This window comes from Chiloscyllium plagiosum, unplaced genomic scaffold (assembly GCF_037043375.1).
Source record: "Chiloscyllium plagiosum isolate Xiang-an unplaced genomic scaffold, Cpla_swu_hap1 HiC_scaffold_1, whole genome shotgun sequence".
NCBI lineage: Eukaryota > Metazoa > Chordata > Chondrichthyes > Orectolobiformes > Hemiscylliidae > Chiloscyllium > Chiloscyllium plagiosum.
Genome location: NW_028270139.1, coordinates 142353487 through 142379895, shown reverse-complemented (window position 1 = coordinate 142379895; position 26409 = coordinate 142353487). Strand labels below are relative to the sequence as shown.

Below are 26409 nucleotides of genomic sequence, written 5' to 3'. Positions count from 1 at the left end.
TCAGCAGAAACTGTCATGAACTTACCCGGTCAATGGCTTTACCTACTCGTGAAACACTGCAGTGAATGTCCTTGTGGTCAGAAGCCAGTTTTTGAACTGTGTCCTTTATTCTTTTGCAACACTGAGACAAAACAAGCGACAAGGTCCCTGACAACTCAACATCTTGTCCTAATGCCAGATAAAAAAGAACACATGAATTTAAAATCTTTAAAATATGGTTAGTTCAGCCCTTATTCCTATACTAACAACTTATTGCTGCTCATACATCACACATCATTATCTTTTGACCTCTGATGACTTCTTCAAATTAATCATTAATAATGTTGCAATTTACAACAGAAACATAATGATATACAAATTAACACACTCATTGTAAACCTCCAGTCAATTTTAATAAAATTAATTTTCTGGATATGGGCATTCGCCCCAAAGAATACCCAGTCTCTGACCTACTCATGACATTGTACTCATGCTGCTGGTCCAGGTGATCAATAGCCTCAGGATATGGACAATGGGGAATTTGACAATGATAATGCTGTTGAATATCAACTGTCGATGATTAGACTTGCTCTCTATTTTGAAATCAGTATTGCCTGACTTATTGTGCAAACATTGCTTGGCACTGATCAGCCCATGCCTCAGTTGCCAGCTCTTGCTGTGATGAGAGATCCAAAGATCTTAAAGAACGTTCTATTATGATGCAGTAGAATTTTGTTATATTTCCCTTTCATTTTGTTATCAAAATGATGCACAAATTCAATTAAAAGTACACCCTGATGACAGCTGTTATGGAATCATTCACTCTTCAATTCCTTTTCTTGGTAAATAGAAATGTAAAGAAAAACCGTTGCAATTCAGAGCACAAGTTCACTTCCTCGAACACACACTTTCTTCCTTCAACGATTGACTATGGGCATGCAATTGCCATATAGTGGATTCTGGGTAATCCAAGATGGAGGACGGGAAAGATTTCTGGCTGTAACAGGCTGCACATTTTTTTGAGGTATTTTAGGTGTTGGAGGTGATTTCCTCAAACCCCAGGAGCAGCAGTTAGTGTTTTACATGCTGTTGCATTGTTTTGGAACTTATGGAGAAAAAACAAGTCAAAACAATGGCAAGTTTACAAGGGAGAGGAACAGACAAAGGCAGTACATGGTCAGGTCTGGGTAGACAGAGAGAGAGAAACCCAAACTGCTAACTGATACAGCAGTGAACCAGCACAGTTACTGCCTTTGTTGTTGAATTCATGTATCGCTGGACATCAGAGTGTGTCTAGGAAAATTAACAAACAGTGAAATTCACAACTGACCTTGCAGGAACCTGTTTGGGAGAGGTCACAGCACAAAACTATTCACTTATCTGTTTCTAAGTGTGGCGTTGCTGTAGGTCAGCAGCAGTGAGTAGAGTGGGTTCTTTCTTGATTATATGTGTTATTGAAATATGTTTCTTGATTAAACTTAAAAAATATAAGCCATAAGTATTAAGTTAGCCTGCAGCAGTGCTTTGTAGAGGAATAATATGGTGCTATTTTCTAGGTCTGCAAATTGGAAGAAGCAAAAGTTGCCCTTAGTAGAGTGTTATGCTCTTCTTGTCGGATGTGGGAGTTTAGGAAGAGTTTATGTGTTACTGAGGATTATATCTGCAATAAATACAATTGAATCCTATCAGATCGAATGGATCAGTTGCAGCGACAGTTAGAGGCAATGAGGAATGTACAAGAGCAAAAGGGTGTGATGGATGGCAGCTATAGGTAGGGAGAAAAGTCACAGATACAGTCACATAGATGGGTTAACTTCAAGGAAAGGGAAGAGAGGTATGCAGGTAATGCAGGAGTCTTCTGTGACTATCCCCATTTCAAACAAGTATATTGTTTTAGAAAATGTAGGGGGTGATGGATTCTCAGGGGAATGTAGCATGAACAGCCAAGTTTATGGTATTGAGACTGGCTCTAATGCAATGAGGGGTACATCGGGTTCCAAGAGATCGATTGTGTTAAGGGACTCTCTAGTCCCGAGGCACAGACATTTCTGTGCCCAGCAGCGAAAAATTCCTCGTGCCAGGATCAAGGGTATCTCAGAGACGGTGCAGAATGTTCTCATGGGGGACAGGGCTCAACAGGAGGTCATTGTACATATTGGAACCAACGACATAGGAAGGGAAAAGTATGAAATTCTGAAGGGAGAATATAGAGTGTTAGGCAGGAACTTAAAAGGAGGTCCCCGAGAGTAGTAATATCCCAGTGCTACGAGCTAGTGAGGGTAGGAATAGGAGGAAGGAGTAGATGAACGCATGGCTGAGGAGCTAGTGTATCGGAGAAGAATTCACATTTTTGGATCATTGGAATCTCTTTTGGGGTAGAAGTGACCTGTACAAGAAGGACGGATTGCACCTAAATTGGAAGGGAGCTAATATACTGGCAGGGAGATTTGCTAGAGCTGCTCAGGAGGATTTAAACTAGTAAGGATTTGGGTGGGGAGGGGTCTGGGAGATAATGAGGAAAGACATCAATCTGAAACTGGTACAGCTGAGAAAAGAAGCGAGCCAAATAGTCAGGGCAAGCAGGGACAAAGTAGGGTAGGACTGATAAATTAAACTGCATTTATTTCAATATAAGAGGCCTAACAGGGAAACTTCTGTGGGAAGCTAGGGAAGAGATTGCTGGGCCTTTTGCTGACATATCTGTATCGTCGATAGCTTAGGAACATGGGACTGGGATATCATAGCAATTACAGAAACATGGCTTAGGGGTGGACAGGACTGGCAGCTTAATGTTCCAGGATACAAATACTATAGGAAGGATAGAAAGGGAAGCAGGAGAGGAGGGGGAGTTTTTTGATAAGGGATAGCATTACAGCTGTACTGAGGGAAGATATTCCCGGAAATACTTCCAGGGAAGTTATTTGGGCGGAACTGAGAAATAAGAAAGGGATGATAACCTTATTGGGATTGTATTATAGACCTCCTAATAGTCAGAGAGAAATTAAGAAACAAACATGTAAGGAGATCTCAGCTATCCATAAGAATAATAGGGTGGTTATAGTTGGGGATTTCAACTATCCAAACATAGACTGGGACTGCCATAGTGTTAAGGGTTTAGATGGAGAGGAATTTGTGAAGTGTGTACAAGAAAATGTTCTGATTCAGTATGTGAACGTTCCAACGAGAGAAGGTGCAAAACTTGACCTATTCTTGGGAAATAAGGCAGGGAAGGTGACTGAGGTGTCAGTGGGGAAGCACTTTGGGGCCAGTGACCATAATTCTATTAGTTTTAAAATAGTGATGGAAAAGGATAGACCAGTTCCAAAAGTTGAAGTTCTAAATTGGAGGAAGGCTAATTTTGATGATATTAGGCAAGAACTTTCGAAAGCTGATTGGGGGCAAATGTTCACAGGTAAAGGGACGGCTGTAAAATGGGAAGCCTTCAGAAAGGAGATAACGAGAGTGCCAGTCAGTATATTCCTGTCAGGGTGAAAGGAAAGGCTAGTAGGTGTAGGGAATGCTGGATGACTAAAGAAATTGAGGCTGAAAATGTGTTGCTGGAAAAGTGCAGCAGGTCAGGCAGCATCCAAGGAACAGGAGAATCGACGTTTCGGGCATAAGCCCTTCTTCAGGAATCTGATCTCCAGCATCTGCAGTCCTCACTTTCTCCTTAAAGAAATTGAGGGCTTGGTTAAGAAAAAGGAAGCAAGCATATGCAAGAATAGATCAAGACATAGCAAGATAGATGTCATAGACAGGATAGATCAAGTCAACCCTCAGAAAAGTATACTCCTACTGCCTTTATACTCAAGTGGGAAATCAGGAGGGCAAAAAGGGGACATGAGATAGCTTTGGCAAATAGAGTTAAGTAGAACCCAAAGGGTTTTTACAATACATTAAGGACAAAAGGGTAACTAGGGAGAGAACAGAGCCCCTCAAACATCCGCAATGGGGCCTTAGTGTGGAGCTGCAGATGGGGACATACTAAATGAGTATTTTGCATCAGTATTTACTGTGGAAAAGGACATGGAAGATATAGAATGTTGGGAAACAGATGGTGACATCTTGAAAAGTGTCCATATTACTGAGGAGGAAGTGCTGGATGTCATGAAACGCATAAAAGTTGATAAATCCCCAGGACCTGATCAGGTGTACCCTAGAACTATGTGGGAAGCTAGGGAAGAGATTGCTGGGCCTTTTGCTGACATATCTGCATCATCGATAGTCACAGGTGAAGTACCGGTAGACTGGAGGTTGGCTAGTGTGGCGCCACTATTTAAGAAACATGGTAAGGACAACCAGGGAACTATTGACTGGTGAGCCTGATGTTGGTGGTGGGCAAGTTTTTGGAGGGAATCCTGAGGGACAGAATGTACATGTATTTGGAAAGGTAAGGACTGATTAGGGATAGTCAACATGGCTTTGTGCATGGGAAATCATGTCTCACAAACTTGATTGAGTGTTTTAAGGAAGTAACAAAGAGGATTGATGAGGGCAGAGCAGTAGATGTGATCTATATGGACTTCAGTAAGGCATTCGACAAAGTTCCCCATGGGAGACTGATTAGCAAAGTTAGATCTCACGGAATTTAGGGAGAACTAGTCATTTGGATACAGAACTGGCTCAAAGGTAAAAGAGGGTGGTGGTGGAGGGTTGTTTTTCAGACTGGAGGCCTGTGATCAGTGGAGTGCCACAAGGATCGGTGCTGGATCCACTACTTTTTGTCATTTATATAAACGATTTGGATGTGAGCATTAGAGGTACAATTGATAAGTTTGCAGATGACACCTAAATTGCAGATGTAGTGGACAGTGAAGAAGGTTACCTCAGAGAACAACGTGATCTTGACCAGATAGGCTAATGGGCTGAGAAGTGGCAAATGGGCTGAGAAGTGGCAAATGGAGTTTAATTCAGATAAATGCGAGGTGCTGCATTTTGGGAAAGCAAATCTTAGCAGGACATATACACTTAATGGTAAGGTCCTACGGAGTGTTGCTGAACAAAGAGACCTTGGAGTGCAGGTTCATAGCTCCTTGAAAGTGGAGTCGCAGGTAGATAGGATAACGAAGGTGGTGTGTGGTATGCTTTCTTTCATTGGTCAGATTATTGAGTACAGGAGTTGTGGCTGTACATTGGTTAGGCCGCTTTTGGAATATTGTGTGCAATTCTGGTCTCCTTCCTATCGGAAGGAATGTGAAACTTGAAAGGGATCAGAAAAGATTTACAAGGATGTTGTCATACTTGGGGGGGTTTGAGCTGTAGGGAAAGGCTGAATAGGCTGGGGTTGTTTTCCCTGGAGCATTGGAAACTGAGGGATGACCTTGTAGAGGTTTATAAAATCATGAGGGGGCATGGATAGGATAAATAGACAAAGTCTTTTCCCTGGTGTAGGGGAGTCCAGAACTAGAGGGCATAGGTTTAGGGTGAGAGGGGAAAAGATACAAAAGAGACCTACGGAGCAACTTTTTCAGACAGAGAGTGGAATGGGTACGGAATGAGCTGCCAGAGGAAGTGGTCGAGGCTGGTACAATTGCAACAGTTAAGAGGCATTTGCATGGGTATATGAATAGGGAGGGTTTGGAGGGATATGGGCCGGGTGCTGACAGTTGGGAGCAGATGATTGGGTTGGGATATCAGGTCGGCATGGATGAGTTGGACGGAAGGGTCTGTTTCCATACTGTACATCTCTATGACTCTACGAGCACTTGCTGAATAAGAACAGAGATGGGGAAAATTGATGTACAAGCAAGAACTGGGAGACTGATTAGCAAGGTTAGATCTCATGGAATACAGGGAGAACTAGCCATTTGGATACAGAACTGGCTCAAAAGGTAGAAGACAGAGGGTGGTGGTGGAGGGTTGTTTCTCAGACTGGAGGCCTGTGACCAGTGGAGTGCCACAAGGATCGGTGCTGGGCCCTCTACTTTTTGTCATTTACATAAATGATTTTTTTTAAAGTATATTTTTATTAAGAAAAGTAGATTTTTAAATATTACAACAAATACAAAACAATGCAATTCAAAACAGTACAAAACTAAACGCAAATAATAAAAAAATTCCCCAGCCCACCCTCCTATACCAATGTATAAACATATGTAGAGAAGTATAAAATTTAAAAAAAACTAAACTAGCTATTTAACTAACTAAATAAATACCTAACAACAAACAAATAAATAGCCCAGCCAAACAAAACACTCATACATTCACAGTTCCTCCTCCCTGGATATTGGACTCATGAAACACAATCTTTATGGCTATATAAAAGCCCTTGTTAGTGTGGCAGATAAATCTGTGTCCAGGTATTTCAAAAAGGGTTAGTGGGCGGCACGGTGGCACAGTGGTTAGCACTGCTGCCTCACAGCGCCAGAGACCCGGGTTCAATTCCCGCCTCAGGCGACTGACTGTGTGGAGTTTGCACGTTCTCCCCGTGTCTGCGTGGGTTTCCTCCGGGTGCTCCGGTTTCCTCCCACAGTCCAAAGATGTGCAGGGCCAGGTGAATCGGCCATGCTAAATTGCCCGTAGTGTTAGGTAAGGGGTAAATATAGGAGTATGGGTGGGTTTCGCTTCGGCGGGTCGGTGTGGACTTGTTGGGCCGAAGGGCCTGTTTCCACACTGTAATATAATCTACAATCTAATATGTCTTGTAAAAATTCTCAGTTTTGTGGTGTACCATATTTGTGAGAAAATCCAAGGGAATATCCTCCATAACAATCTTCCACCAACCCGACAGGCCGGGGGGGGGGGGGGGGGGGGGGAAGGTTTCTGATATCCAGCCTAGCAAGATATTCTTCCTTGCACAGAATGTAAGAATATTGAAAAGTTTTCCTTATGCGAATCTACAGGAAATACAATGGGTAGGCCCAAAAGGAGCAAAATAGGGTCCTTCTCCACCCCTACTCCTAAAATCCTCTCCATTGCACCCACCACAGTGCTCCAATATGTTTGAAGCCTGTCACAAGACCAAAGACAATGGGTAAGAGTACCCATACAGACCTTGCACTTGGGACATGCTGAAGATACTCCTGGTTTAAATTTTGACAAACGGTCTGGGGCTAAGTGGACCCTGTGGAGAATCTTCAACTGTAAAGCATGGGTCCTATTGCAAATTGATATCTTCCTTGCATTCTCCCAAATATCCTCCCATGCCTCTGAAGAAACTTCAACACCCAGCTCTCTTTCCCACATCTTGCAGAGTCGATCAGAGTCATCTGAAGTGGCACCCCCCAATTGGTGATATAGAGTACTGACAGAGAGTGTAATCTTAGCCCTTAGTACCCCTTTTTCTATGTCATATTTGTAGGGATCAGTCAAAAGTGTGGTTTTTTTAAAAAATAAAATCCCTAACTTGAAAAAAAAAAGACGTCTCTATTAGGTAACTTGTACTTCCGTACTAACTGATCGAAGGACATCATTACATCTCTCTCAAATAAATCACCCATGCAAGATATACCCCTAGCTGCCCAACGTTTAAATGCTGAATCTATCACACCTGGTTGAAAACTCGGCATACCCACTAAAGGTGTAAACAAAGATGTTTTGCCAATATTACCTTCCCTCTGCCGAATTGCCCTCCATGCTTTAACAGTATTGATGACTATTGGGTTATGGCAATATTCCCTAACTGTCCTCACCTTGTCCAAAAACAGCAAACTGGTAAGGGGGCACCTTGCCTGGGAGACTTCGATATCTAGCCATATTGAAAGAGGGTCCCAATCACTTACGCAAGTCAAAAGCGAGCTTAATTGGTAATTTTTAATGTCCGGAAGGTCTACTCCCCCCAATCTGTGAGGGAACTGCAGTTTGGCTAATTTAATGAAGGGCTGTTTACGGTGCCAGATAAAGGAGCTGAACCAACTGTTCAGTCTTCCGAGTGTTTATTTATTGAAAATCAGGGGGAGCATCTGTATAGGGTATAGCAAATGAGGGAGAATATTCATCTTAATAAGCGCTATCCGACCCAACCATGAGACTGGAAGTGCCTCCTATCTTTGGGAATCTTGTTTAATTTTTTTCAAATAATTGAGTAAAATTGGCATTGAACAGCCAATCCAGAACTGGAGTAATGAATATGTCCAAATACACAAAACCCCCCTGTGACCACCTCAATGGGAATCTATAGTCACTCTCAAGATCCAACTCTTTAAGACCACCCATAGGCATAGCCTCCGATTTAGCAAAATTAATCTTATACCCTGAAAAAGTGCCAAACGCGTGAATGCATTGTATCAGGCAAGACACTAAGACTGCTGGATTTGTCAAGAAAATTAGAACATCATCTGCATACAGCGAGATCTTGTGTAATTTTGACCCCACTTCTGGAGCTGATATATTGAGATCCCCATGAATAGCCTCTGCCAACGGTTCAATCACCAACGTAAAAAATAATGGTGAAAGGGGACAGCCCTGCCGGCTGCCCCTAGAAATATTAAAATTGCTTGATCGCAGCCCGTTGGTAATGACCGCAGCGAGAGGTACACTGTAGAGAACCTTTACCCATCTTATGAAAACTTCGCCCAGACCAAACCGGTCTAGAGTATAGAAAAGGTACGGCACTCAACTCGGTCAAATGCCTTCTCTGCATCTAAAGAAATCACCAATCCCTGTATTGACTGCTGTTGGCATGCTTGAATTACGTTAAGCAGCCTCCTAATGTGATTGGAGGATCTGCGACCCTTTATGATGCCCGTCTGATCCTCTTTAATAATAGAGGGTAACACAGTCTCCAGCCTTAATGCAAGAGCCTTCGAGAGGATCTTAAAGTCCACATTCAAGACTGAGATGGGCCTGTATGAAGCACAGTCTTCCTGATCCTTCCCTTTTTTAAGGATAAGTGAAATATTGGCCTCTCTCAGAGATGGTGGGAGACAAACATGACTGTATGAATCATTAAACATATTCAGCATCGGGCCTGACAGTATACTTATAAATTCCTTATAGAATTCACTGGGAAGTCCATCAGGACCAGGCGCCATTCCACCCTGAAGCTGCCTCATAGCTTCCTGCACTTCTTGCTCTGATAATGGGGCATTGAGAAAGGACTGTTGTTCGGGAGTCACACCCAGGAGCTTCAGATCTCTAAAAAAGGATTCCATTTTGGCCTGCCCCACCTCACAATTCTCAGACTGATATAACTTAGAGTAGAATCTCTGGAACGCTACATTAATCTTTTTAGAATCACATGTTAGGTTCCCAGACCCTTCCCTAATTGCTGTAATGGTTTGTGGGGCAATTCTCTTTCTGGCAAGGTATGCTAAGTATTTGCCTGGCTTGTCACCATGCTCGTATAACCTTTGCTTTGCAAAAGCCAGCTCCTTATTTGCCGTCTGCGTGGGCACGGAATTTAGTGCAGACCGCAGTGCCGTAATCCTCTGTGGTTTGACCAACGAGGGTCTGTCAAAGTAGGCCTTCTCGGCTGCCTTCAACTGTGCTTCAAGGAGACGTTGCTGCTCACCCTTCTGCCGCTTCCTGCTTGTGGAATATGAAATAACTAACCCCCTGGCATAAGCTTTGGCAGTTTCCCAGAGAACAGATGAGCTATCAAATGAGCCTATGGTGATGTCTAGGAATGCCCGAAATTCCCTAGAGAAATACTCCACAAACGTACTGTCCATGAGAATAAAGGGGTCCATTCGCCAGTACCTTGAATCCACTGTAACATCCTTAATTTTAACCATGAGGTACAGTGGAGCATGATCAGAGATGGCAATATTACCAATCATACAGGATGCCACCAGATTCAGAGTTACCGCAGGGGTCAGAAAAAAAATCAATCCTCGTGTGATATCTACGCGGATTGGAGAAAAATGTGAAATCTCTACCTGTAGGGTGGAGACATCTCCAGATGTGCACCAACCCTAATTCCCCACATGAACCCAATAACTGTTTGTACAGAGGGTATCGAGGGACCTTTTGGCAACTACTGTGGGGCCCATGAGGCAGTTAAAATCTCCCCCTATAATGATGTGCCGAGACTTGAGACTTATCAGTTTAGAAAAAGCATCTACCAAGAATTTAAGAGGATGAGCTGGGTGACAATAAACATTTAAAATTAAAATCCCCATTTATCAAGGCTTTAAGAATTACAAACTTCCTGCATGTGTCTTTAACATATTCCAACAATTTAAATGAGAGATTTTTCCTTACCAATATAGCCACTCCCCTACTTCTGGGATTAAATGATGAAAAATAAAGCCATTCTGCTGTAATTTCAGATGCTCCTTGTCATCCAAATGTGTCTCCTGTAACAAAGCAATATCCACCTTCTCCTTTCTAAGTCTCAAGACTGCCTTCTTCCTCTTAAGTGGTGAGTGACTTCCCTTGATATTCCAGGTACACCATTTAATCAAATCATTAGCCATAATCTTCTGCAATTACATTTAAATTCCAGAGAGGAGGAACCGAACCACAAATTGCTGAGCCTTAGTGTCGCATGGTCCACCAAATATAAAAACTACATAAACTAAAACCACTACATTTAATAAACATACAAAATTATTAAAAATAAAATTTGACAAAATCCAGAAAACAAACCAACATATAAAGCGCCAATAGCGCTGAGTAGGGGCACTCACCCCCTGCCCGGAGGGGGCAACTACCCGTCCCGAACTGCCCATAAATAGGCATCTAACCATCTCAACCACCTTCACTTCTCCAAGCTAGAGCCGCATCGCAAGCACAAGCTAAAAAGAATAAACACCCCATAGAATATCAATATGAATAAAAAAACATTCTTTTATATAAAAAAAAGGGGGAATAAATACCCACCCATCCTTTGGTATGTCTTAGCTTTGAAATTTAAAATGTACATCTTAACAACCGCCAGACATAGTTTGAACCAAATTATCATCAATAGAGGACAAAAAAGGGGAAAAACAAAGCTCCAATCGGATTTCCTCTATTTCTTTTACAGAATGATAAACGCATACCCAAGCAACAATATTTATACATACTAAAATTGTTTAAATTAGATTAGTTTGTCCACAAAGTCTCTTGCCTTCTCCGATGTGTCAAAGAGATTCATGAAATCCATCTAAAGTGATCCGAAGCACTGCCGGATATCTCAGGGAGTACTGAATCCCAAGGTCCTTCAATCTCCTCTTGACACCATCATACGATTTTCGTTTCTGGATCACTCCCCTTATAAGACCATAAGACATAGGAGTGGAAGTAAGGCCATTCAGCCCATCCCAGTAATAATGGAACCGCACCAGGAAAGGATGAGGGCATTGACACAGACCCAACCTCCGTGCTGCGATCCGGTGAGCCCTCTCTATCTTCAATCCTCTCATGCCAGTCTCCAAGTCAAGAAATTTCGGAAGCCAATCTTCAACAAATTCCGCAGACCGGTCACCTTCCTTACCCTCAGGCAGACTGATGATCCGAATGTTTTTTCTCCTGCCCGTTTTCAAGATCATCCACTTGGTCACGCAAATTATGAACCTGCGTCTTCAGGACTTGAATCTCTTCCTTGAATGAACTGGCATCAGCTTCCACCACTGTGACCCTGTGCTCCACCTCATCCGTCCTCTTCTCCAGGTCTCCCAGCTGCTGCTTATGCTTCTGCAACATGAGAGAGACTGGAGCCAGCTTCTCTTCAATCTGTTTCCCCAACATCTCACGAGATTTCGAGAGCTGTTTCACCAGGTCCTGGAGAGTAATCGGCTCCGAGGCTGCTGCAGGCTGAGCTGCAGGCCCAGCCTCAGATGCTCCTCCTCCCTTTTTAGGCATTTCTGGACAGCTGAAAATACAGGTAAGTCAATTTTTAAATGTTTCTTTGGGCTCCACAATCTTCCAACGCCCCAAGAAATCCTGATGACCTGGGTTGGGTGGGTTAAAGAACCGTCCTGCTCCTGCTGCGATGCGAAGCTCTGCAGTGTGATCTTCTCAGATCGCCACCATCTTAGATCGCCCACATAAATGATTTGGATGCGAGTACAAGAGGTACAGTTAGTAAGTTTGCAGATGACACCAAATTGGAGGTGTAGTGGACACCAAAAAGGGTTATCTCAATTGCAACGCGATCTGGACCAGATGGGTCAATGGGCTGAGGAGTGGCAGATGGAGTTTAATTCAGATAAATGCGAGGTGCTGCATTTTGGGAAAGCAAAGCTTAGCAGGACTTATACACTTCATGGTAAGGTCCTAGGGAGTGTTGCTGAACAAAGAGACCTTGGAGTGCAGGTTCATAGCTCCTTGAAAGTGGAGTCGCAGATAGATAGAATAGTGAAGGCGGCGTTTGGTATGCTTTCCTTTACTGGTCAGAATATTGAGTACAGGAGTTGGGAGGTCATGTTGTGGCTGTACAGGACATTGGTTAGGCCACTGTTGGAATATTGCGTGCAATTCTGGTCTCCTTCCTATCGGAAAGATCTTGTGAAACTTGAAAGGGTTCAGGCAAGGTTAACAAGGATGTTGCCAGGGTTGGAGGATTTGAACTATAGGGAGAGGCTGAGGCTGTTTTCCCTGGAGCGTCGGAGGCTGAGGGGTGACCTTATAGAGGTTTACAAAATTATGGGAGGCATGGATAGGATAAATAGGCAAAGTCTTTTCCCTGGTGTAGGGGAGTCCAGAACTAGAGGGCATAGGTTTAGGGTGAGAGGGGAAAGATTTAAAAGAGACCTAAGGGGTAACTTTTTCAAGTAGAGGGTAGTACATATATGGAATGAGCTGCCAGAGGAAGTGGTGAAGGCTGGTACAATTGCAACATTTAAGAGGCATTTGGATGGGTATATGAATAGGAAGGGTTTGGAGGGATATGGGCTGGGTGCTGGCAGGTGGGACTAGATTGGGTTGGGATATGTGGTCGGCATGGACAGGTTGGACTGAAGTGTCTGTTTCCATGCTATACATCTCTATGGCTCTATCTCCTTACAAGTTTGTTTCTCAATTTCCCTCTGACTATTAGGGGGTCTATAATACAATCCCAATAAGGTGATCATCCCTTTCTTATTTCTCAGTTCCACCCAAATAACTTCCGTGGATGTATTTCCGGGAATATCTTCCCTCAGCACAGTTGTAATGCTATCCCTGATCAAAAATGCCACTCCCCCCTCCTCTCTTGCCTCCCTTTCTATCCTTCCTGTCGCATTTGTATCCTGGAACATTAAGCTGCCAGTCCTGCCCATCCCATAGCCATGTTTCTATAATTGCTATGATATCCCAGCCCCATGTTCCTAACCATGCCACGAGTTCATCTGCCTTCCTTGTTAGGCCCCTTGCATTGAAATAAATGGTTTAAGTTATTAGTCCTACCTTGTCCCTGTCTGCCCCGACTGTTTGACTTTCTTCTGTTCTCAACAGTACCAGTCTCAGATAGATCTCTTTCCTCACTATCTCCCTGGGTACCACCCTCCCACCTTACTAGTTTAAATCCTCACGAGCAGCTGTTGCAAATTTCCCTGCCAGTATATTAGTCCCCTTCCAATTTAGGTGCAATCCATCCTTTTTGTACAGATCATTTCTACCCCAAAAGAGATTCCAATGATCCAAAAATGTGAATCCTTCTCCCATACACTAGCTCCTCAGCCATACATTCATCTGCTCTATCCTCCTATTCCTGCCCTCACGAGCTCATAGCACTGCGAGTATTCTAGATATCACTACTCTTGAGGACCTCCTTTTTAAATTTCTGCCTAACTCTCTGTAATCTCCATTCAGAATCTCAACCTTTTCCCTTCCAATGTCATTGGTTCCAATGTGGACAATGACCTCTTGCTGGCCCCTCTTCCCCATGAGAACATTCTGCACCCTCTGAGACATCCTTGATCCTGGCACCAGGGAAGCAACACACCATTCTGCTTTTTCGCTGCTGGCCACAGAACCGTCTGTCTGTACCTCAGACTACAGAATCCCTTAATACAATTGATCTCTTGGAAGCCGACGTATCCCTCATTGCATTACAGCCAGTCTCAATACCAGAAACATGGCTGTTTGTGCGACGTTCCCCTGAGAATCCATCACCCCCTACATTTTGCAAATAGCATACCTGTTTGAATGGGTATATCCACAAAAGACTTCTGCACTAGGTGCCTACTTCTTTTACCTTTCCTCGAGTTAACCCATCTATGTGACTGTATCTGAAACTTTCCCCCCTTCCTATAACTGCCATCCATCACATACTGTTGATGTTAAAAATTCCTCAGTGCTTCTAATTGTCTCTCGAACCGATCCATTCGATCTGATAAGATTCTCATCCAACAGCATTTATGGCAGATATAATCCGCAGTAACCCTTAAACTCCTACATCTGACAAGAAGTACATATCACTGTACTAAAGGCCATTTTTGCTCCTTCACAATCTACAGACCCAGAAAATAACACCGTCTTATTCCTCTACAAAACATTGCCCCAGGTTAAATTAATAGTTATGGCTTATATTTTAAGTTTAATCAAGAGGCATATCTCCAAAAAACATAATCAAGAAAGAACCCACTCTACTCACTACTGTAGCCTTTCTATTGGACACACTTAAAATGATCAACTTATCTGATTTTGTGCTGTGAACTTCATCCAAACAGGTTCCTCCAAGGTTAGTTGTGAATTTCACTTTGTTAATTTTCCCAGACACACTCCAATATCCAGCAATATATGAATTCAAAACAGCAAAGGCAGTAACTGTGCAGGTTCTCTCTCTCTCTCTCTCTCCTGCACTGTCCTCTCAATGTGCTTCCTTTGTCTGTTCTTCTCCCTTTTAAACCTGCTGTTGTTTTGACTTTTTTTTCCCCCAAAGTTCCAAGACAATGCAACAGCACATGAAGCAGTAATTGCTGCTCCTGGAATTCGAGGAAATCACCTGCAGCATCTAAAATACCTCAAAAAAAAGGAGCAGCTGTTACAGCCATAAATTTTTCCTGTCCTCCATCTTGGATTGCCCAGAATCCACTACTCAAAATAAATTACCATCGGAACTAAGCTGCTTTTACATGGAAACATCTTTAAGGGCAAGAAACCCCTAATTCAACACCTACTTAAAATCAATAAATTAGTGATGTTTCAGCCACATCACACACAAGCTGAACTGTTGTTTCATAACAGTTTCATAGGTCCAAAATCATGGCACTTTGTTAAATTAATTAAACTTCTCTTTGAAAAGCAATATTGGGTATGAGCTTTTAATAGATTATATTGTGGATTAAATGTGAAGAGATCAGGCATTTCTGGTCCACATTACTGAATGTACTTTGTTGATTACTTCAAACAGGTTTTAAATCTGAAAACAAATGATTATGAAGACAGCATGGTCACCACACCACAGTGCAGCCGCTTCCAAGATTCTGGTTGTTAGTTGGTCCTGCTCCTTACATGGTACCTCATTTCGGAAGAAAGGATAAGAGGGGGGACAAAACAAAATAAAGGAAATAATTTTAATGGGGGGTGCCAGACTGTGGGACTTGGTCTTATATATGCACAAATTACAGATAGTGACAGGCTAGGTTGAGAGAGCAGTTAATTAAACATGAGCTTTATAACTGTTAACACAGTACAAAAGCAAGCAAGTTAATGATAACTGTGACGATGCTATGGCTTTAAGAGACGTATTTTGTTATGGTTTCTTTTCAGAAAGAGATTGAATGAGAGGTGCCAAGTAGTCTGTGGTAATGTTAAGAGATTGGGAGGCCTTGGGTTTTTTTTAAGGAAGGGTTGGAAAAACAGAAGCAGCCTGGATGGGTATAGCCAGCTCTCTCAGTCCAGGATTTCTAGTTTTTTTAAGCTTTTAGATTGCTGAAGCTGCTGGTTTTGAAGTAGTAGAAGCTATTTTCTCCCCTCTCATGGTTATGAGAAGCTGGGGTTTCTCTTTGTATTGCAGGCATTGCACGTGAAAAAATCTGATCTGAATTTGCCTTTTTGCAAAGGAGTGTGTTTATGGGATGTGACTATATTCTAACAGTTAATTAGCAACGGTTACTGTATTTATTATTCTGTTCACTCTCTTGTCCAATCCTGGACTCCATACTTACAAAGAATGTGACGGCTTGAGAGAGGCTGCAGGAAAATTTGCAGAATAGATCAATGGATGAAGAATTATGACTGGGGAAGTGGAGGCTGCTCCCCTTGGAAAAGAGATGGTCAGAGGGGAAGGGTTCAAAATTATTCAGGATATGGACAGTTTGCTATGATGGACTATAAATATTCTACTTCTATCATCTGATTTTAATACCCTAGACCTTCATGGATTCAAGTGACTTTTAGAAAGGACAAATACTGACCTCAATTCACTGCTGTGACTAGAGTGAAACCAAATAAATAAACATGAAGAAATTTGTATCTGGTTTAATTTATACATGATAATTTCACATATTGTAAGATGACAGGCTCACGTGCCAGTTACCCAGCTTGGAAACAACCATGAGCAACTCAGAAATACACAATGAACCTACATCAATACTGCTTGGTACATAAGAACAGAGACAGGGAAAATTGATTTTCAAGCAAGAATTGAAAGGCACTCCTTCTCCACAACCACCTGAAGGAGCAGCGTTACGAACGCTCAGGCTTGCAAATAAACTGTTGGACCATAACCTAGTGTCCTGTGATTTTTTTAACCCTCTCCACTTCTTTCTCTCAAACAGAAAAACCAGTGGCCAGTGAAAAAGCAAGTTGGAACAACTAGCATGCACTGGTCACTCAATCTCTAAACTTCGACACTGCTGAAGAAACAAATAAAAGTTAGGACTCAAATTTAAAATCTAACATCTCACGAATGCCAAGAGCTTTAAAGTGTTACTCCCTTTACATCTTTGTCTGTGTATAAAGCACCACCTCCTTCTTTTTAAGCTTGTCACCTATGTGTTTTTGATGCTATAGTTCATTTATTTTTTGCAGCAGTAGTTAACAAAATTCTTCCTTCTTCCACTCAAGAAAACCTTGCAGTTCTGATGGAGTTAGAAACATTCAACACTTCAGCCTTCTCTACCATACATTATGTTCATGGCTGATTATTCAACTCAATACCATAATTCCACCGTCTCCCCATAATCCCTGGATTCCTTTAGCCACAGGAATTATACCTATCTCCTTATTGAAAACACAATATTTTGGCCTCAACCACTTTCTGTGGTAGTGAATTCCATTGGCTCACCATTCTCTGAGTGAAGAAATTTCTCATCTCAATCCGAAAAGGCTCACCACTTTTACCCCTTAAACTATGGCCCCTGATCTGGACTCCTCCACCATAAAGAACATCCTTTCTGTATCTAACCTCTCTAGTTCTGTTAGAATTTTCTAGGATTCTATGAAGGCCAGGGCCTCAGAGTGAAGAAATTACCTTTTAAAACTGAGATGAGGAGAAATATCTTCAGTCAGAGCATTATAAATCTGTGGAATTTATTGCCACAGAAGCTGTGGAGGCCACATCACTGAGCGCACTGAAGACAGAGATAGATATGTTCTTCATCAGTAAGGGGATCAAAAGTTACGAGCAGAAGGCATGAAAACTGGTTTGAGAAACATAGTAGCCATGATTAAATGGAGGAGCAGACTCAATAGACTAAATGGCCTAACTCTGCTTCTACATCTTATGGTCTTATTAATCTCTTATGAGTTTACTCTTGCTAGCATTCATTGAAAGCCTCTGAAAGTCCAAATAAACCACATCCATGGTCTCCACTGATCAACTCTGCCAATTACATCCTCAAAGAATTCCAGTAGATTTGTCAAGCATACAGAAAACACTCCTTTCTTTAAAGGAAAATCAATTTTAGGTCCTATAGATGTGACATAAAGCCAAAGCTCATTGCCCTGTTGGACACAATAGTTCAATGCAACTATCAGCAGAGCAGATAAATTTTGCCAAACCATCCACATGCATGCACAAACTGGCTTTTACATTTCCTACATTACAACTTAAAATGCTGTTAAACTTAGAAGTGTTCCAATATGAAGCATTTGGGTTGCCTAGAGATCAGATTATGTAAGAAGTGTGTGTTAATAAATTTCTTCACACTTAATTAAAATGTTGATTATTTGTGTTGAAATCCTATTACAAATTGCAATGTAATGAGTCATGTTGTTTCTGGCACTCACTCACCAGAAAATATCTCACTTCAGTATGCCTCGTTTAAAAAGGTGTCTCTTTTTTAAGAGATTGTCCATTTCAGTGTCACTCTGATAACAAACATATTCACATGAGGTTTGAGGAAGTAAGATTATCATGCTGGGTTCCAATTTACAGCTCTTGAGATCCAAACCATGGCAAAGAAAACCCAAGCAACAGTGTTATTCACACTAGTACTGCTTATTTATCTTTTAAATATTCTTTATTGTTTGCAGATGTAGAGATCTGGGGAAAAAAAAAATAATGCTCCTAAGCCTTGGTGGATAAACATGGAATTGGAAGTTAAAAATCACACAACACTGGGTTATAGTCCAACAGATTTATTTTGAAGCACTAGTGCTAGTCCTTCATCAGCTAACTTATGTGGCAGGATCATAAGACACAGACTTTATAGCAAAAGATCACATTGTCATGCAATTAAAACGATACATTGAACAAACTAGATTGCCATTAAGTCTTTTAGAATGCATTGCAGACTTTGGTTCACTAATATGTAAATCCTAGAACTTCTTTTAAGTCATATTCTTGAGATAATTTAAGATTTTATAACATCTCAGCTCAGACAATATATCAAAGGTGTGAGGCTAGAGTCTGTCTGTATCCCAATCTTGAGTCAGACTGGTCCTGTTTCCAAAGTAGGAATTGATAAAATATTACATGGATTGACTGCCTGCAGGTTGTGTGCTTTTTGAGCAAAAATAGAATATATCTGCAAATGTAAATTCAGCCATAGATTTGTGTGCACATGTGAGGGATTTAAATATTAATGAACTGAAACCTGCAACCCATTCTAAAAGATGGAAGACTTAACAGCAATCTAGGTTTAATCATTTTAATTGCAGGACATTGCAATCTTTTGCTATAAATTCTGCGTCTTATGATTCTGCCCCACTAGTTACCTGATGAAGGAGCAGCATTCTGAAAGCTAGTACTTCCAAATAAACCTGTTGGACTATAATCTGGTGTTGTGCGATTTTTAATTTTGTCCACCCCAGCCCAACACCGGCACCTCCACATCATGGGAATTTGAATACAAATGTAGTAGTAATTACATCAAGATATGTGGTAAAAATAACAAAGTCAACTTTGTAAATGATCCTCAAACTCCATGGGTTTTTTTTAATTCAAGTGAACATTTTTTCTGAGTCAGCACATAAAAGGTAAAGAGGAGGTGCAATTCTAGATTCAGTCAGAAAATGAAGCTGGGCAAGTGGATGAAGTGGCACAGGTGACTATTTTGGAGATAATGACTATAATAGTTAATTTAGCATCATTGTGGAAAAGGCAAAGATAGTTGAGGAGTAAAGTTTCTAAATTGAAGGGAGTCAAGAGGCAATCTGGTACGGCTGGACTGGATACAGCTTTCTGAAAGAAAATCAGTGGAGGCATTCAAAAGCAAGATTCTACAAAGCTCCACACAAAAAAAAAAGTGGTGGCACTGCCCCCGGTTAGCCAAAAGCAAACTAAAGCAAAAAAAAGTTTATGACAGTCACAAAAAAAATACTGATTTCAACTAGGCAGCAATATCAGGCAAATGAACTGCCTCTCGGATAAGCAAGGAAGGGAATCAATGGGGAAAAACCAGTGACCATTTTTGAAAAGCTCACGTGGGGACACAAAATGATGACAAACACAAATAATGAACTGTCAAGCACACTGTCAGCTTAGACAAATGGTTGCATAAAAATCTAAGTAATAATGTTATTTTTTGTGACTCAGGACAATGTTTGCATTCATTGGAGCACAGCTAAGTAAGACTTATCTATAAAAATAGAAAGGGAGACAACAGCAGGGAGAAAAATATATGTGCTTTTCATCGCACACAGATGTTTAGGAATACTAAAATGATAAGTAAGGTACAAAAGTATGCAAGTAACACAATGAATTTCCAGGCTTGCCAAATTTCACGTTTGTCCCTAGTTTGGCTCATCTTAAGCACAACTGGTTAAGCATTCCTAAAGTAGAAAATAAAATAAAAGGACCCCAGTGGATCCTGTTCCTAACAATGGTGGCTTACACGATCAGGTAGCTTGTAACACTCATTGCTAAAACTCTTCGGAATGTAACTTGGACATGAAAGATGAAAATAACTGGAATTGTGGAAATGGAATATCAGCATGGAGTAGAAAAAGAAAAACAGAAAACAAGGAAAAATGGGAAGAACTACAAATTATGTGGAACTGAAGATCTACACCATTGTTATAAAACCAAAGGACAAAGCACATTTCCCAGATTAAAGAAAAAGCAAAGAAATTGAACGGTAACTATCAAGCTACAGTATATAAGAGAGTTAACACTAATCGAACCACATAGTGCAAAGGACATTGTGATTCAAGATACAGGAACAGATAACATTCAGGCTATGTAAGCATAATTAAGAAAATGTACAATTAACCTCACCTCATAAAAAACTAAATGTTTCATTTGACGTAATATCTTACTAGAATATGGTACAATTGTCGTAAATAAGACATTTAAATTGGGTTGTCTATAACTTTCTGACAACACTAATCACACAACACCAGGTTATAGTCCAACACTGTGTGATTTTTAACTTTGTCCAACCCAGTCCAACTCAGGCTCCTCCACATCATATAATTCCAATTGCATTTACTTATGCTGTGGAGTTGATTCAAGCACAAAAGCACCAACACAAAACCCCAAATAAAGGATCCAAACACTTTCTCTGCCAGTGACTTTGGACATTTCCCATTGCTTACAACATAATGTTACCTATCATTCAACAATCAAAGTGATTTCTAGTCATCTAGTCACTGCCACATAGCTGTTAGAGAGATTTTTCTGTGCACATATTTAATACCACATTTCTTACATTGCAACAATGATGAAATTCCAAAAGATATGCTGTTGACTCTGAAATACTTTGGAACATCTTCATGAAAGTCACCACATAAACACTGTCAGTGAAAGAAAGCAAGACTTGCATTTAAGTCCAATGTATTAATGAAACTGCACTAATTGAAATTTTCACAAGCACAGGTATCCCAAACACATACAATTACAGCATTCAGATCTCAACTGCTTAGAAAGTTTCTTCCTACTGTTGAACTGAATCTGCTTTATGAAGAGGGCAGTTTAAGCATCAGCAAGAGCTAACACTAATGAAAACAAATTAACATACAGCAATGTTTCGGGTTAATCTTGCATTTAACCCATTCTAATATTCAACTGCCAACTCTTTAGACCACACATAAATAGTTACTGCACCAATTAATGCAAATACATCACTATTACTACCTATCCATTCTATTTCCAACCAAATCTAATAAAATCAGTTGAAGTTTGATCAAGCACCTACTTATCACAGAAGAAGAAAGTTAGTTTAATGTAAATCACTTATAAGAAAATCATAGCACAAGATCTCAGCAAATGCAAACAAAAGAAAAACTATTTTAGCATAAGGTGTTTAACATAGTGGGACACTGAAATAATTTGAACATCATTACAAGGCACATAAGGCAAAATTAGGGAAGACTACCAAATGTTTTGTTAGAATGTTTGATACCAATACAGTAAAGAAAACTTTAGTCAGTATGCTATAATCTAGCTATGCTTTTAACACTTGCGAAGTTCAAGTGGGAATAAAAAAATTCATATTCAATATTATGTAAACTTACTGTAAACAAAACACCTCAGCTACAACCTCAAAATTGATGATACATGATGATTTCCTAAAATCTTATGACCACACTATTGAAGTATAGCTTAATTTGTAGTAAAAGATTTTTAAAACTGTAGGCAATGATTTTTGAGTGCATAATAGCCAATTTGCAATAATCAAGATTTTCTGATTGATGAATTTATGTCAATTCCTTGTTGTGTTATATCATGACTGTCCATCAAACAACTAATATTACCACTCTCACAGCGTGGTGTGCGCAAAGACTGAACACTCGCAACAGTTAAATTTTAGGTTGAAACATGCACTGTACCATCAGTCTACTGTGGTATCACTGCAGTGCAGCACATGGTAAATATATAGATGAGAGATGGGAGGGTTAGGTCTTAGAGTCCATGCCGCCCAGGTTTCCTAAACTGAACTAGTCCCATTTGCCTGCGCTTGGCCTGTATCCCTCTAAACATTCCTATCCATTTACCCGCCCAAATGTCTTACACGATGTATCCACATCGACCACTTCCTCTAGCAGGTCATTCAGCCCTTCAATCCTATTTGACTATTAAATATGACTTGCTGATTTCCTGTTACTACTTCCTGCATTACCCCCATGTCCCTTGATACCTCTTAGATTTCTAAAATTATGAAACTTTGACTTAAATGTACTCAACAACTGAACATCCATAGCTTTCAGGAGTAAAGAAGTACAAAACTTCATAACCGTTTAGAGAGAAGAAATTACTCTTAATTTCAGTCAAAATTCTGATTCCTATTTCTGGATCCTCTGGTCAAAAGAAACATCTTCCTGGCATCTATGCTATCAATGCTGTTAAGAATGTTAAATGTTTGTTTTGATTAGATCAACCCTTACACTTGTAAAATGTGACATAAAGAAAAGAACCAGAGAATGGCTACACCAGAGATCTTTTTACCTCCTGTTTTACTGCAAGAACAATTCACTTAGTGCCATCCCCCTGCCTTTATTCCATTGTCCTGCACTTTTTTTTTGATCAGGAAATGATATGTCCTTTTTGAATGTCTTGACTGAATCTATTTCCACCATAATCTCAGGATATACATTCCAGATTCTAACCATTTTTCTATTATTTCTTTTGCCATTGTTTCTTCTGCCAATTACGGTCCATAATCCCTTCTACACCTAGGACCACTCCGAATTTTGAATACTTCTGAAAGTCTCCCTTCACTTTTCCTTCTCCAAGAGCCCTAACTCTTCCAATTTACATTAAATTGTTAGGATACTTCATTCAAAGTGATTTCAAATGAGATTGCCAAATGTGCTAAATGCTTCAGAGAGCCAGTTAAAGATTTTAAATGCTCAGTCTCATCAAGTACTACAACATATCATAAACTGACCTATTTACTGCCTTGTAATAGTAATAAGACCATTTAGAATGTTTTGACATACCCAAAGAACATGTGAACAAGCTAGAAAGCATTTAGAAGCACATATCAAAGTTACTCTGACACCAAACATCATGATAATCAGAAAATTGTTCTGATGGAAAGGTCAATGATCTGATGAACATTTACTGTTTCTCTTCATAGATGCAGCTATAACCTGCTGTTTTTAAACAATGAATGTGTGAGAACTTCACGAGAAAACTTGAATTCTACCTTGGATTGTCACATCTTGGCCACAATCTACACAGAAGTAAATATACAATTAAGTTAAAGGAAAAATGTCAGTCCCAAGTGAGATATACAAACAAGACAACACAGCGCAATCCTTTGCAAAATCAAATAGCATGTAAATAATTGAGAATTTAACTGACTCAACCTGACAACATATGATTTACAAACTTTCAAACAAAATGTAAGGTGCTGTAAGCCTTCCATTTCTGTTGTGGTTCTGTTCGCCGAGCTGGGAATTTGTGTTGCAAACGTTTCGTCCCCTGTCTAGGTGACATCCTCAGTGCTTGGGAGCCTCCTGTGAAGCGCTTCTGTGATCTTTCCTGCGGCATTTATAGTGATTTGTATCTGCTGCTTCCGGTTGCGGCAGATTCAAACCACTCCAAAAACCGGAGGAAAGATCACAGAAGCACTTCACAGGAGGCTCCCAAGCACTGAGGATGTCACCGAGACAGGGGACGAAACGTCTGCAACACAAATTCCCAGCTCGGCAAACAGAACACAACAACGAGCACCCGAGCTACAAATCTTCTCACAGACTTCCATTTCTATTTTACAAATAAGGGGACCTGCATTTTGCAATGTATTGTAATTATTTGCAGACTGAAACATTCATGCAATCATAAAAATAAATTACAAAACAATAAAAAGATTGTATATGTTATAAATTATTGGCTTGTTTCACTTGTGCCACAAACAAATTCAGCATAAGAAACCATAATGATTTTTCAATGAAACAATATGTCTTGTGTAATGAAGTCCCTCATCCTTTCTGTTCTCTCTAATGCCTTCACATCCTTCCCAAAGTATGACATTTAAGACTAGATGCAATACTCACATTGAAACCAAACCAGATTTGACATTACATCCTTGTTTTTGTACCCTATCCCCCTTTTCACAAAAAAAAGTCCCACATGTTTTAACTCTGCTGCTGTCAATTAGTTTTGCCAACTTCAAATGATTTGTATATGCAGGTTTGTCTACTTTCATAACCCCTTTAGAATTATAGGGATAGAAATGTTGAAATACAGTGGATTTCACCAGTTTCTGCATTTTCCCCTCCCTCCCATCTTACCCCAATTCCAACCTTTCAGCTCAGCACAGTCCTCATGACCTGTCCCATCTGTCCATCTTCCTTCCCACATATCCGCTCCACCCTCCCCTCCAATCCATCACCTTCACACCCACCTCCATTCTATTGCACTCTCAGCTACTTTCCCCCCCAGTCCCAGCCCCTGCCATTTATCTCACCACCCCCAAGACTCCAAGCCTCATTCCTGACGAAGGGCTTTTGCCTGAAATGTCGATTTTCCTGCTCCTCGGATGCTGCCTGACCTGCTGTGCTTTTCCAACACCACACTCTTGACTCTAATCTCCAGCATCTGCAGTACTCACTTTCACCTATGTTGAAATACTTGTCTATTCTACTCAATCTCTGCTCACAAACAAATACCCCATGCCAATAATCAGTCTCGTGAGCCTTTGTTGAATCACCTCTAAAGCAGGGGCTTCATTCCTCAAGTAAGGAAGCCAAAACTGTGCACAAATCTCCAAGTGTAGTTTCACCATGGTCGTGCAAAATTGTTGCCAGATTTATTATCAGTGCAGGCCAGTGTTGCACAACATTATTAATTTTAGCTTCGGTGTCCAATGTGTAATATTGCCCTGCACTGATAGTTATAATTCTCAGGAACATTGCACCCTTGTTCTCAGTTGTGGTAAAATGTTCCAGAGAATTACAAATTCATCAGTGCATGGCAATATTACACACTTCAACCAAAATGTTTGTACGTTTTACACTTACAAACACACACACACCCAAACAGAGGAGCCAGTATAATTAAAGGCAATGTAAGCTTAGCGTGTGCGGGTGAGTGTAATGTGACAGTTGTAGAAGATAACCCTGTCCGATTGCAATGTGTCATTGAGTCATTTGAAGGTACACAAACACAAATAGACACACACGACAGGCCTAGCTACCGTTATACATTGGCAGTTTTGCTCTGCCTGGCCCAGTTGCCCTGGTCGCCATGGCGGCGCTCACCTCCAGTCTGGGTCAGCTCCTGCCTCAGGCCGCTTGTGTACTCGATCAGCTCCTCCAGGGTCCGGTCGCAGTGCTGTCCATACGAGGTGAATTTCTGAAGCACTTTATCCAGCTCCCTCTCCACGTTCAGACATTGCTCCATAATACAATCAGACACAGGGGAGGTCGGGGGGAGGGGAAGAGGATGGATGGTAAACAAACAGACAGACGGAGCGCTCCGCCAAGCGGACGCTCGATTGGACTCCTGTGCGTCACACTCTCTTTCTTCCCGGGTCCGGCTTCGCGCCTGCGCCCCTCTTCTTCCTCCCTGCTACCCGTTCCGGTTCGATCCTATCCGGTCCAGCCGGGCCCTATACCGCTCCGCTCCGCGCCTGCGCCTCACCTCAACTCCGCCCGCCTACAGCTCGACACTGCTGTGTGGGGGAGGTGCGCAACGCAGGCGCAGAGCTGGTCGTCCAAACTGCTGTGCGCCTGCGTCGCGCAGCTCCCCACACCGGTGCCCGGCCTGTTCTGCGTCGGGTACCGCCCACTCGAAATTGTTTGGGGTTGACAAACGGCAAGCCGCGCGACCACTGGGCGGTACCAATGATCAACATTTGCGGGGGAGAGGGGTAGGGGGTTATAATTTGTAAGGAAAGATAAAGAGAAACAAGTGTATGTTCACCACACACGTTACGTAGAAGTATGTATAGTATTCTAATCTGATTCCTTCAATACGATAATTCCCAAAGTATCATGGATATGCCTGTCGTAATACATTGTAATGTTCCCTCCCGATGACCAGAACGAAGGTTGCTCCGGGGGTGGTACAGTTGGGAGTATAACGTTTCCTTCAGCTCAGCGTGGTAACTTGTAAAGATCACAAAACAGCCAAGTGTTGATCAGATTTGTTTTTAATTTCCTGTGCTTCGGTTTATGTATTATTGGGACGATTTCTTTATTGGTGGCCCTGTCTGGGTCGATCTTTGACCCGCTGTCGCCATGTTACAGGTGGCCTCCTGGCTCCTGTTAGACCAAACAGGCAGTTTTCGGGAAGCAGGTTGGTGT

The 26409-nt window shown here is 41.3% G+C and overlaps 1 protein-coding gene across 2 annotated transcripts in view; it reads right to left on the bottom strand.

The window, feature by feature from the left end:
- LOC122556731 (E3 ubiquitin-protein ligase RMND5A) overlaps positions 1 to 25706 on the bottom strand; it is a 54115-nt gene extending 28409 nt beyond the window's left edge. For both annotated transcript variants that reach the window (XM_043703863.2, XM_043703942.2), the window contains exons 1-2: positions 25363 to 25706; positions 26 to 168 (exon numbers count right to left, since the gene is read on the bottom strand). In XM_043703863.2, the coding sequence (XP_043559798.1) occupies positions 26 to 168; positions 25363 to 25504 (285 nt within the window). In that variant the 5' untranslated portion in view covers positions 25505 to 25706. The remainder of the gene's footprint in view (positions 1 to 25; positions 169 to 25362) is intronic.
- Between the last annotated feature and the right edge of the window lie 703 nt (positions 25707 to 26409).